This window comes from Indicator indicator, chromosome 20 (genome assembly GCF_027791375.1).
Source record: "Indicator indicator isolate 239-I01 chromosome 20, UM_Iind_1.1, whole genome shotgun sequence".
In the NCBI taxonomy this organism is placed as follows: Eukaryota; Metazoa; Chordata; class Aves; order Piciformes; family Indicatoridae; genus Indicator; species Indicator indicator.
This window is the reverse complement of record NC_072029.1, coordinates 2,908,939-2,922,631: the sequence shown is the minus strand read 5'-3', so window position 1 is coordinate 2,922,631 and position 13,693 is coordinate 2,908,939. Positions and strand designations below refer to the sequence as shown.

The 13,693-nt window shown below is 44.2% G+C and overlaps 1 protein-coding gene across 1 annotated transcript; it reads right to left on the bottom strand.

Moving 5' to 3' along the window:
• LOC128973608 (meiosis-specific coiled-coil domain-containing protein MEIOC-like) lies at positions 1–13,693 on the bottom strand. Its single transcript, XM_054389951.1, has 7 exons — positions 13,652–13,693; positions 7,639–7,805; positions 5,135–5,236; positions 2,763–4,569; positions 2,131–2,265; positions 1,096–1,276; positions 1–257 (listed from the first exon to the last, which is right to left on the bottom strand). Exons 1-7 carry the CDS (start codon positions 13,691–13,693, stop codon positions 1–3), a joined length of 2,691 nt encoding a protein of 896 aa, XP_054245926.1.

The following is a 13,693-nucleotide window of genomic DNA, read 5'->3' as shown; positions in this document are numbered from 1 at the left end:
TTATTCCAGAGTCTTCACGGGTTCCTCAGGTTTTTCTTCTTTGCTTCCTTTGTTTTCATGCTCCATGCAGCTTTTTTCTTGTGTGCTTGTGTTTGGAGGAGAAAGCTCTTGCAAAGCCCTTTCCACACCTTCCTGTTTCACGGGAGGGCTTGAAGAGTTTTTCGGCAGGGCCATCTGCAGGGCACACCACAACGCGGTGCGAGCCTTGCGTGTGGTGCCAGTCAGATCCCTGATGGCAGCTGCCAGAGCCAGGACACCTACAACAGAAACACACACCTCAGGGTAAAGCAGCAGGCAAGCTGGGAACGTGGAAACAGCAAAAAAAAAAAAAAAGGCTAATTTGTTCAAATCATTACTGCTACACAAAGTGCTAACGCTGTGCCCTCTGCTGCAGTGCTTGGGTCCCATCAGCAGTCACAGAATCATGGAATGGTAGGGATTGGAAGGGACCTCTGGAGATCATACAGTCTGACCCTGCTGCCAAAGCAGGATCACCTAGAGCAGATCACACAGGAACACATCCCAACAGGTCTTGAGAGTCTCCAGAGAAGGAGACTCCACAACCTCTGGGCAGCCTGCTCCAGGGCTTTTTTCAACAGAAGCTGAGAATCATCACATGCAATTTCTGCTGGTTTTATCATTTAAATAAGGTATACAATCAAACCTTATTATTATCATACAATACAGCACCAATATTTATTTTTTTAACTTTATAAGCTGACAAGAAATTCAACTTGCTTAAAAGCAAGTACAACAACTACTTACCTTAACAAAATGTCACAGGACAGCTTTTATAGCTCTCTTTTTAGTCAAGATAAAAATGTTCCCAGGTATTTACTAACAAAAGAGCAGAACAGGAGATCTCTTGAAGTGATTAAAAGTCTTGTAAGAAGTAACAGGTTTAGATGTACCAACCTGTTTTGCTGAAGTCACAATAATTGTTGTATACTTGGTAGATATAGTTGGGTTAACAGTTGGTCTTTTCCAACCTCAAGGATTCTACGAGTCTGGATTTCAAGTCTGCCCATTTCCAACATTTTCACAATTAAATCTTTGATAAAGCTTTTCAGGCCACAAGGAAGGGAAAGCAGTTACCTTTCTCATTACTGTAACGTGGTGCTCCTTGTCTCTGTGGATTAGCAGCGTTAATGATCTCATCCTTGCGCCTGGCCTGCGTCACCTGAATGGCTTCCATGTGGTGCTGCAGTGTGGTGGAAATGTTCCCGTGCATAGTGGTCCCAGAAAGCTTTTCCATCCTCCCTATCAATGTGAGCACCTGCCCAGAGACAGTGAAATCACCAAAACCATCAAGTATTTAAGTCTCCAAAAAACTCCCAAAGGAAACACAGGAATTCTAGCTCAAGAAGCCTTACACAAAAATCACAGGATGGTAGAGTTTGGAAGAGAGCAGTGGAGATCATCCAGTCCAACCCCCCTGCCAGAACAGGTCACCCACAGCAGGTTGTCCAGGATCAAAATGCTCATGTGGGTTTGAAATCTCTCCAGAGGAGGAGAAATCACAACCACTCTGGGCAGCCTGGGCCATGGCTCTGGCACCCTCACAGCAAGGAAGTTTCTCCTCATGTTTAAATGCCACTTCCTGGCTTCCAGTTTGTGCCCATTGCCACTTGTCCTGTCACTGGGCACCACTGACAAGAGTCTGGCCCCATCCTCTTTCCCCTCAGCCTTTAGCTCTTGCTGAGCATTGCTCAGATCCCCTCTCAGGCTGCTCTTCTCCAGGCTCAACAGCCCCAGGGCTTTCAGCCTTTCCTCCTCGCAGAGATGCTCCAGGCCCCTCAGCAACTTCCCAGCCTCCACTGGACTCTCTCCAATAGTTCCTTGTCTCTCTTGAACTGGGGAGCCCAGAACTGGACTCACTACTCCAGATGTGGCCTCACTAGGGCAGAGTAGAGAACCTCCTTTGACCTACTGGCCACACTCTTCTTCACGCAGTCCAGCAGACCATTGACCTTCTTGGCCACAAGAGCCATGTTGTTGGTTCATGGTGAACTTGTTGTCCACTAGCACTACCAGATCCTTCTCCATGTAGCTGCTTTGCAGCAGATCAACCCCTTCCCTGCCCTGGTGCAGAGGGTTCTTCCTCCCCAGACAACAAGAAGTCCTCCTTACCCTGGCTTGCTCCCGTAACTGGTCGACAATCAAGCGATCGACTCGGGATGGGTTCGCAGGCAGCCGGGCCACAGGAGTGTTGTTTGAGCTTGACACACGCTTCCCTGGGAAGCTTCTTGCAAGGTCAGCTTCAGTCTGAGGGGGAAATCAGACAGACACGGTGAATGCTTTAAACCTGTACAGTGTTACAATCTCCAGGCCTGTTTAGGATTTTGATGTACGCTAGAAGTGCACTGCCTGTCTTCTGTATTTACAGAAGAATGTTCCCAAACCACCAAATCCCAGCACAGTGGGAGGTCAGAATTTGACAACACCCATGGATTAAAACCACATGACAAACAACCCAAATGTTACACTCAAAGCAGATGTAGGTGGTGCTCTAGGTGTTTTCAACTGAGAATGTGACAACAGAATTGCCACCTACTCAAGGAGTGACTTATCTGAGAGTCCAGAGGATCTAAGTGTTCAAGAAATGTGTGGATATGGCACTTTGGGCCACAGCTTAATGGCTATGGTGGTGTCAGGTTGACAGCTGGTCCTGATGATCTTAGAGGGCTTTTCAAACCAAAATGATTCTATGATTGTACTCTCTATAAACTCTGACCACCACCACAGATAGGAAGTTACTTTACCTTCTTTCTCTCCTTTTCCAAAGCTCTCCACTGCTCATAGCACTCCTCCAGTTGGAGGTGGAGCTCATTGGCAGGCCCACTGCGATTCCGTGGAGGTCTGTACTTGCTCAGTGGTGTTGGAAAGGCAAAGTATGGAGCAGCTATTTCCCCACCAAAGAGATCGCTGATGAAGGGACCCAAGTGGTTAAAGTCATCGTAACGAAAAAGATCAACAAGTTCCGAGAAGGGAAACGGTGATGGGGGAAAACCAAAATTATTTGCTGATGAAAACAGGTGGTGGTTAAATGGGGGAAACTTGGGATTTTGTTTAAAATCAGACATTAACGGGAAAGAAGGGAGGAAAGAGGGATTGATGAAGTCTGACATGCTACCACCGCTCTGCTCCTGCTTTTTGCGGAACACATTGGACTGCTGCCTGTTGGGGGCTGTACACCCAAACTGGGGAACCCAACTCCTTCTACCTCTTCTATCATCTTTGTTATTATTTTCTGGGGTCTCCTTTTTTGCAAACCTGTGGTATTTTTCCAAGTCTTCACTTAGAGCATTCTGCTGTGTTAACCACTCAGGTGAAAAACTGATGGGGAATTTACGGTGCTGCCCCCCCTTATGTGTCAGTGAGTTGTGCTGGGGCTGCCCAAAGGGTCTCAGGTGCTTCTGAGTTTCTGAGGTGAAATTTGGAACTCCTGAATTATTAGAAACACCATTTGGTATTTGCAACCTTCCATCTTTCCTTGGAGGGAGGACAGGTAATATCTGTGAGTAGTAGGATGACTGTGTTATAGACTGATGGGTGGGAGAGCCACTGGACATGGTAGAAACCCCTGAGGATGACTGTGAACTTGTCACCACTTGCTTTCCATAGGTGCTATCCGAAGCAGCAGCCAGAGTTGCCATTTTCCCCTCCAGCCAGACACGTCCCTGGTATGATGAATAATTCCCACTTTGCATAACATTTTTTGCAGAGAAATCATACTCAGGTACTTGAGGAGAGCATTCTTTAGGACTAACCTGGACCTTACATTCATTGTTATTAAAAGCATCGCCCACAGTAAAGCTGCGCTGACCATTCTGCACGTGGGTTTCCTGGGGCTTTCTGCTTGTCCCTCCAGTAAAAGTGTTTTCTTTAGAGGGCTGATTGAAAAAATACAGAGAGGGATGAACTAATGGCTGCAGCTTACGTGCAGCTGTAAAGTTTTCATATCTTTTAGAGAAGAAGTGGTTGTCCTGGGTTGCTTTATCCCAAGAATTATCACCAGGCTGATTGGGAAGATCGCAGGAATACTTTGTTTGTTCTTGAGCACCATTTTTCAGAGCTTTGCCTTTTGTTCTTTCAATTTTCCAGTACTCTTTCTGAATGCTAGTGCCACCTTTCATCGTGTTCTGAGAAGAAAAAATGCTAAAGTTGGAAGCCACTTTTTCATTGTCTCCATTTAAGCTCACGTGGTCATAACTGCACAGGTGCTGATTATAGTCTGCATTTTGACATGAAAACCCTTCCTGGTGAATCATGTTGTTATTTAGCAAAGAGGAATTGTCAGGATAACTGTTCTTCAGAATATGATCAGGCTGAGTGCAAGTACCAGATGGGGAAAGCCAAGACTCTATGAGATGAAGATCTTCCAAACCTCTGTGCAACATATCCACATCATGAGACTTCTGCGGGTGTTCCTGATAGTAGCTCTGTGTGCCCAACAGGTTTGAAAAATCTTTACTTTCACTAGAGTGCTTAGAAGATAGCCCTGAGAATTCACCATTGCTTCCAAGATCAGGTGCCCATATTGGGGGAAACAATCTTGAAAGAGAATTCCTGCAACAAAGTTAAAGAAACCTGCTGTAATGATTTGAAACGTTTCTTACTTTAAAACAATTGATGTGTCTTGCTTACTCCACCCACAAAGGCCTCCCTCATTCTTGGCTAAGCAGACACAGCCCTCTATCTGTATATAAGCTTGGAGAGGAATACTCCCTGCTGCAGTTGAGTAAACACTGTGTGAAATGTCCTTCAAGGCTGCTCTCTGATGTTTATAAAAATGTATATCCAAATGGCAGATTTTTATTAAGTACCTTATATTTATTAAATATATCAGATCCAACTGCATTCAGTTAGCTCCCAACTGGTTAAAATAAGATGTTTGTTTGGTTTTTTTCCCCCCCCAAATGTTGTAGGTTGATGGAAGACATTAGCAAATCTGTATCTCTAACAATTTGTTGCTTTTTTTTAACTGGCAACTGAAGTGTGAAGAAAAACACTTCTACAGTTCAAGGGGATTTATCAGACCTCTGTCATTCCACTCCTTGTAATAATCTCAAATATGTAGCATATCTGTGTAACAAAAGGTGTAAAAACCAGTATGAAACATAGAAGATCTTACCAATCTGTAACTGGTTCTGGCCTGCTTGGCTCCTCTAAAATGCTTGAAACTAACCCAAACATATCAGGGGCATTGCCAGAATAAGACAGACTAATTGGTGCCCTGAAAACAAACAAACAAAAAGTTAAACTTGGATAAGTAAAGTTTGTTTAGGAGAAAAGAGGCAAAAGGAAAAATTAAGCATTATGCCTTTATTGTAGCACCATCTGCTAAATGTTTTGAGTTTAGTGCATTCCCAGCACCCAAACACAGAAATCTCTCTCTGCATTTGTCAGTTCTGTAGCCTAAATGAAGCAGAATATCTTTCCCAGATTCTTGCTTCACCAGAGGCTTCAAGCTGTTTTGGGAAGGAGGAGCAGCAAAAGCTTTTCCACTCTTTTCAATCATCAGAGACAGTTGTCCTTTAGAGGACAAACATGATCAAACTTCTCCAGATCTTGGGGATTTTAATTTATCTACTTCCATAATTCAAGAACTACTGTTTCCATCTCAAAAAAAAAAATTACAAAAAAATCAGGTTATACTTAAACTGCACCACTACAAATCCTCTTTTAGAAAGGAGCTGGTCAGAAGTTTATTAAATTTTCCTATGAAGCAGCAAAGGTGTTCACCCATCACCTCTTTTACACAAGCTTGACTGCTAGTATAGAATGACAATATTGTTTAGGCTGAAACAAGACCTTTATGATCACACAGAGTCTGACCATTAATCCAACACTGTCAGGTCCACCACTAAACCATGTCCCTCAGCACCACATCTACACAGCTTTTAAATGGATCCCATTGGGCTTCTTGACCACAAGGGCACACTGCTGGCTGACGGTGAGCTTGTCCATCAGGACTGCCTTCCTATGCAGACTACCCCTAGGTGATCTGCTTTGGCAGTGGGGTTGGACCTGATGATCTCCAGAGGTTCCTTCCAACCTCTAATGTTCTGTGATTATGTGACTTCCAAGTCCTTCTCTGCACAGCTGCTCTCCAGCAGGTCAACCCCTGACCTTTACTGGTGCTGGGGGCTATTCCTCCTCACAACCAGCATCATCACAGTGTCAAAAGCTGTGCCAACCACCCCCCCAAAAAGGCAGTATTATGTCACCAGCACTTGGTGAACAGAGAGAGTGGGAAGCCCAGTACAAAGTCATGGTTTACACTCTTCCAAGGGTGGAACAGTTGTAATGCTACAATTTCAGTTGCTGTCCACAAGCTGTAAAATGACCAATATGAAGCAGAGAACCAATTATTTCAGTGGTTTCCCCTAGTTTCTATAATCATTCTCCATTCCTTGCCATCCTCATATCACTCATAACTTCACAGAATTCACTCCCCTGCAGAGATGACTTTCCAAGCTGAAGGGGAGTTTAATTTGCTCTCCAGTGACACAGAAGCTTTTAAGCCCCTGTCCAGCCTCACTGCCCTTCTCTGTACCTTTAATCATTTACTGCACTTTTAAGAGTCATTGATCAGATGTGCCTGCAGTAGTCAAGACTTGAACAGAAGAGAGGATTTCTCCAGGGAAATAAAAATGCTGCATGATTCAAGTAACAAAGACTTTGGCTGTCATTCAGCATCCAAAACTGCAAAGTTTTTAATATAAGATTGAATCTGAGTGCATTATATCAAGAGCACAATAAGAGAGCAGGTTGGTGTATCCTCCAGAGGAGCTCTACTATTATATTGCAGATTTATGCTTTAAGTAGCAGAGGCACCACTGGCACTTGACCTGCGCCTAGCACTCTGCATTGTTCATGTTCCAAGAAATATTTTACATTATCAAACAGGACCATTTTGAGTACTGAGGGACAGGAGGCACAGAAGGAGAAGGGCTTTTTCCTACAAGAAGTTTCAACTGCATATAGCAGTTTCCCCTTTAATTTCCTAAGTGAAGCATTCTTTCCAAACTCTAGTATGTTTTTTACATCCAAATACAGGCATCTCTACATACACAGCCTCCTCAATGACCTTTTTTCACAGCTTCAATAATAACTATTATACATCAAAGAAAAAGCATTGAGCTCCCAGTTATCAGAGTCATAAAATGGTTTGGGCTGGAAGAGGCCGTAAAGATCATCTAGTTCCCACCCTCCTGCCATGGGCAGGGACACCTTCCAATAGACCAGGCTGCCCAAGGATCTGTCCAACCTGGCCTTGAACACTTCCAGGAAGGGGCATCCACAGCCTCCCTGGGGAACCTGTCCCAGTGTCTCACCACTCTCACTGTAAAGAATTTCTTCCTACTCTCCAGTCTAAAACTCCCCTGTTGCAGCTTAAAGCCATTGCCTCTCACCTTATCACTAGAAGCCCTCATAAAAAGTCCCTTCCCAGCTTCCTTGTAGGGCCCCCTTCAGGTACTGAAAGGCTGCTCTAAGGTCTCCCTGGAGCCTTCTCTTCTCCGGGTGGAACAGCCCCAAACAGAGGAGTTTATCCCATAAGAAAGATCCAGAATCCCATTTGTTCTGCTGCATACCAATTCCAGTGCTGCAGACCACCACCATGAATGCTCATACCGTTTCTTTGTGCAGTCTTGAAAGGAAGTTTTGGAGCTAATCTCCTCTTCACGTGCTGCCCAGTCACTATAGAGCCGGGATGATTCCAGTGGAGGCGGCGTGCTACTGATTCCCCCCAGCAATGGGGAAAATAACTGAGCATCCATTTTTTGTGTCTTGCTATTAACCTGTTGAAAAGAGGAAAAAAAAGCATCTTTAATATTAGATGTTTAAAAGCCAACCCTTCCTTTCACATCTTGAGCTTTTCTTCAGAAAAATGGAACACAGCGAGGACAACAGGATTCAGCCCAAAACTTGTTCCCTCCCTTGCCTTAATGCCATCCAAACCTGGCAAATCTAAGCACCTCCTAAAAATAAACAAATAATGCCAATCACTTACTTCACAACAAGAGGAATTCTCTACAGATTTCACATTGTAGTTGTTTGTGGGCCAGGTTCACAAGCTCCAAATCTTCTAGGCTATTTGAGAAAAAGGGAAGAGCGATTATCCCAGCTGTTTCCCTGAAATCACCAAATATTCCAACAGAGAGCCCCCTGGAAGCAGGCATCTTCCCTTTCTCTTCCCCAGGTTGATCAGACCCAGCTATCTCAGTCTCTCCTTGGACATCCTATTCTCAAATCCACAAACATTTTGGAAGCCCCTGTAGGACTCACTCAAGTGCCTTCTTGTACTGGGGAGCCCCAAACTGGGCACAGGATCCAGCTGAGGTCTTTCAAGGGCAGACCAGAGGGGATTATGTCAGCAATCATCACCTATGCTCTTGCTGAGACAGCCCAGCATAGGGGTGGCCTTCCATGCTGCAAGCCAACACTGCTGATTAATCTTCAACTTGTCACCAGGATTCTCAATCCTTGTTAGTTAACCTCTGCAAGTTTTGACTTTAGGAGTAGAACCTTAAGCTTTCCTGGGAAAAAAGTATCTTTTATGACAGAGAACTGAACTCATAAGGAAAGACTGAGCATTTGTGGTTAATAGAATCATAGAATCAGTCAGGGCTGGAAGGGACCACAAGGCTCAGCCAGTTCCAACCCCCCTGCCATGGGCAGGGACACCTCACACTACATCAGGCTGGCCAGAGCCTCATCCAGCCTGGCTGCAAACACCTCCAGAGATGGGGCCTCAGCCACCTCCCTGGACAACCCATTCCAGGCTCTCACCATTCTCATGGGGAAGAACTTCTTCCTCACGTCCAGTCTGAATCTCCCCACTTGTAGCTTTATTCCATTCCCCATAGTCCTATCACTACCTGAGATCCTAAAAGTTCTTAAAGTAACATTGGGGAGACTCAAAAAAACACCCCCAAAACAAACAAGCTAAGCCCAAAACCATCCCACTCAACAGTAACAACAAATACCCAAATCTCAGATGTATCAGTAGCTGCAAGTGGTGGTGGGAGCAGATGCAGACTGGACCTGACTGCAGCATCCAACTTGGTCCTTTGCACCTTTCTGAGGAGGCCAGTAACTAACAAAATGGAACACCTGTTCTCACCCAATTCTAGAAGCATTCCTTAGTGAACTGAGGTTCTTGTAAGCACAAACACCAGAACATCAGTTGAAAAGTATCTCTTGAGGGGATTTCCTACTTCAGGATATAGTTCACTGAAGATGCTGCCTTTAGGTTTCTTGGAGTAATTCATTCCATCTTCCTGAAACAATTTCTTAATTGTTGCATTCTGGGAAAGAAATGGGCTGTTGGCCAACTAAAAATAAACTAAATAAAGAAAAATAATCACTTCCTTACAAATCTTCAGCCCCTCAAGGTGCCACCACACTGCCTGTTAAAACATGGCCAGAAACTCCTTGGAGAAGGAACAGCAGATTAACTGACTGACACTTCCAATATATTTACATATAACTAAGATCAACTGTGAGGCCATGAGACAACCTGGAGGTTGTTGGAACATCCCCAGCTTCCCCTGGATGAGTCAGTCAACAAGGTTTTCAATCAAAGCAACAGGTTACAAGGTGATGTTGTGTGTGTCACTCCTCTGGAGCAAACCCCTCCAGCTAAGCAGGTTTGTCCAACTTTGAGTCCCTCATTACAGAAAGACACACAGAAGGGTTCAGCAATTGGAAGTCACTGAAAAGCAATGCACAGGGCTGCTGCTCACCCATGTCCTGTGTGTACAACCTGGCAGCAGGAAGGGGTCTGGACATGCAGCTGAAAAAAAGTGTAGTTTGCTTACCCTAAGATCCTAATGTGCTGAATTCTGATACCTGGCTGCTGAGGATGGACAACGAGAATTATTTAAGGATTAAGAGGATGAAATCAGCTTCTGTCACAGCATTCATTGTAAATACAGCTGAGAGAGGTACAAAAAGCCAGCTGGAAAAAAAAAATCAAAGCTCGTTCATCAGGGTGGTCAAACTAGCTTTGCATCCACCAGATGAAGCCATTCCTTATGGAATAACTGCAGAAAGATCTCACCCATGTATTTATTAAATTCCTGGAAAGGCTAAAAATCACATCAGGAAAGGAATAAATGGTGCTACAGTGACAACTGTGTCCTCATACTTAAAAACATTCAAACTCAAAACTTCTATTTTATTGCTACTAAGATAAAAATTGCATTGTCACTGGGAACTATATTGCTGGTACTAATGGCTGGAGAAATGCTCTAAAACCCTGAACAAGGCAACAGAAAATGGAAGGTTAAAGGGCAACATACAGCCCTTCATGAGCTTTTTAGAAGTTATTTATATCTAAATAAACTAACAAGGAAATTTTAATATTATCATTTCACTGTCTCATGCCTCCTTCTTTGAAAAGAGAAAAATCAAAGTTAATTTTTCTCTCTCCCCTCTTTTCTCAAAGGCAGAACAGTGAAATCCTGCTTACTACAAATCCTCAACCAGAATTTGGCTTGGTGAAAGCTGACAGAGAGTCAGGAGATCTCCCTTCCTGGGGCTTGTCTGAAAATGCAGCAAAGAAATATGGCCTGGCCAAGTGTGCTCCTACCACAAGCAGAACAGAACAACTCTGTTGGGAATTTTTTTGAATAATAAAATAAAAGCTTACACTGAGAATTTATCCTTTGCTATAAACTTGTCTTACACATCCAAACAAATCCCTAACAATAGAATAATTCTAATTGCACTGACAGAATTGGAGATCCTATAACCTTGCAGAGGCTGAGTAACATTCCAAGGTCAATATCTCTATGGTTAAATAAGAGACAGGAATAACTTCCTGGTCCAGAGACTAAATCCATGCTACAGGTAAACTCTTACCCTGCAGAAGAGAAGGAGAGTCAGATCCAAATTGTCTGCTACAAAGAACTCCTGAACCCCACACAAGTATCGTTTAGGAAAGCAGCAGAGGACCAAGGCCAACATTTTAGCAACAATTTAGCAGTTATCAACAAGCACATGCCAATGCCCCTGCTCTGCTCTTGTTTAGTCTACCAGGAGGCAACCCACAGAGATAAGTTATGCTCCTTGTCTAGAGTCTAAAATGCTCTTGCATAGATTAAAAATAGGATCTGTAAGTAACGGATTTATCTTTTATTTTCAGAGCCATTAATCACTGCTAATGTGAGTTGTGCAGGACAATGTGGCTGAAGATCAGCAGAGGAGGTACTTCATGTACCCTAGATACAGCCTCGTCACTCAGCACTTGCCAAAAGCTGGAGTCTGTCCTTTTTCCTAGTGAAAGAGAAATTCAGGCTGAATGAGAACTTCACTTCTGTGCTCTATGTATGACCTACCAACAAGTTACAGTAAAAAAATAAAAAAAAAAAAATACAACAGTCTACTGTCTCCTACAGTTTGCTTTAATTTCAGAATTCTTCACTAAATTTCAGAGTCAGAACCTCCTGCAGAAGCACAGCCACCTTCTGCTCAGAATTCCAGTCAATTAATTAAATGTTGTCTCCAAACACCCCCCCAACAACAGCTGCTACAGCCTTCCACCCTGCAAACCACGGGAAAACCACTGCTCTTAAATCACCTCTTAAAACAACAGATGACTTACCACACCTAAAACCTAGATACTTTGTCTCAATGGATTTTTCTCTTCTGATACAGTAAAAGACACAGGTCCTGCTCTCTCCTGAAACATGGAAATGTGCATGTCCTACACTCCCTGTATTGGGAACAGAACACACTTGTTTCTTGTTCCCCAAGACCTCTAACACTGTTATTAAATCCTGTCTTCAAATACACTCAGAGGGCTTTTAACTTCTGCAAGTAGCTCATCACTACTGAGGAGTGAGCAAACTGAAGCAGTCTTATCAGAAGCTGAAGAATTAGGGTTGTTTAGTGTGGAAAAAAAGAAGGCTGAGAGGAGACCTTCTCATTCTCTGCAACTCCCTGAAAGGAGGTTAGAGCCAGATGGGGGTTGGTCCCTTCTCTCAAGTAGCTAGTGACAGGACAAGAGGAAATGGCCTTGAGTTGCACTAGGAGAGGTTTAGGTTGGACTTTAGGAATAATTCCTTCCCTGAGAAGGTTGTCAAGCACAGGAACAAGTGGTGGAGTCCCCACTGCCAGGAATTTTCAAAGCCACATAGATGTGGTGCTGAGGAACATGGTTCAGGGGTGGCCTGGCAGTGCTGGGTTAACATCTGGACTTGATCTTAAAGATCTTTTCCTGCCTAAACGATTCTACACTTTAGCAAACCCACTATTTTCAGAAGCCTCATAGAGTTATTTGAATTTAGCAGCACTTGCAAAGTTCCTTTTAACTGGGAAGAAATAAATGAGTTACCCTTCACCGGTATAATGTTAACATTTCAACTATAAATACAGATGAAACTAAACAAAGTTATGAGGCTTTGGTGGTGTTATGGAGTCCTGTGCTTTGCTGCAAACAGACTCCCTTTTGGCTGCCCAGCTCCTTTGTGCTCCTGCTTTGTCCAGGCTGTGTGCTCAGGACTTGCTGTTATCGCACACATGGTTTCCCTGCTCCAGCAGCAAGGGCAAAGACCTTGAGGAAGGCTGTTACTCCCTCACTCCTCTTTCCACTGTCCTCCCAATCCCAAATGAGTGCCCAGCCAGCACAGCTGCCAGGCATGCAGAGGCAGATGACATCTACAGAGCTCAGTAAAGGACTTGATGAACAGCAAAGTGTGCTGGGAATACAGAATCCTGCGCAGCAGAGAGCTTGGAGTAGCTGAGATGGGAAAAGACCTTTGGAGTCAAGGCCCCTGCCTAGAGCAGGTTGCTCACAACCTTGCACAGTCAGGTTCTGAACACTTGTCCTGGTTTGAGCTAGGACAGGACTAATTATGATCAGTGATTTGACTTTTCAGCTCAGTCCCTGTTCAGTAAGGGCACTTTCTGAAGTTCAGGGCATGTTTGCACAGCCAGTGGCTGCTGCTAGCAGTGAGAACCCTGATGGAGAGAGTTCCTGACAAGGGCTGGGCTGCAGAAAGGCTCTGGCTTAGACTTGCTGCTGTGCAGACCAAGGGCACTGCTAAATCTTGTGTAACACCTCGGGGTGCAAGTCAGAGGTGGAATCTGCAGAGAGATGAGGACAGGAGACCCTAAACTGACCAACAAGGGATTGCATCCTACGGATGTCACCTTCACTATAAAGCTGAAGGATTGCCAGGGTCAAACCTCTTCTTCAATGGCCAGTATCCAAGGAGGACTCTATCCCTCCTGCCTTCCATCCCAGTCCAGTTCCTGAATCACTGTATGGGTTCTATAGCCCAGTGGCCATGGGCTATGGCACTATTTCTTCTGTTTACTTTCAACACCGGCATCTAAATACATTCATTTCATACAATCAAAGCAAGTTTGGGCTGTGGTAACATCCAGCAGTTGTTCTTCAGAAGACTTTGTGGCAAGTCTCAGACATGTCCTTGACAAGAGGCACTCAAAACCAGACTGAGGGATTGCTTGACTTCCACACACAGAGGATTACCCTGCAGTAGTGACAGAGTGAAAGCTGCTGGCTGTAATGGAACATTATCTGCAGGGAGTGAGTAGGTTTTGGTGATTATTTAAAACATTGATTTAGGAAACCACACATTTCATACATCTAAGTAAATGTACTTTTTAGACTCACCTGTGAGTAGTAACAACCAGAGGTGGCACTTTGTTTGACCAT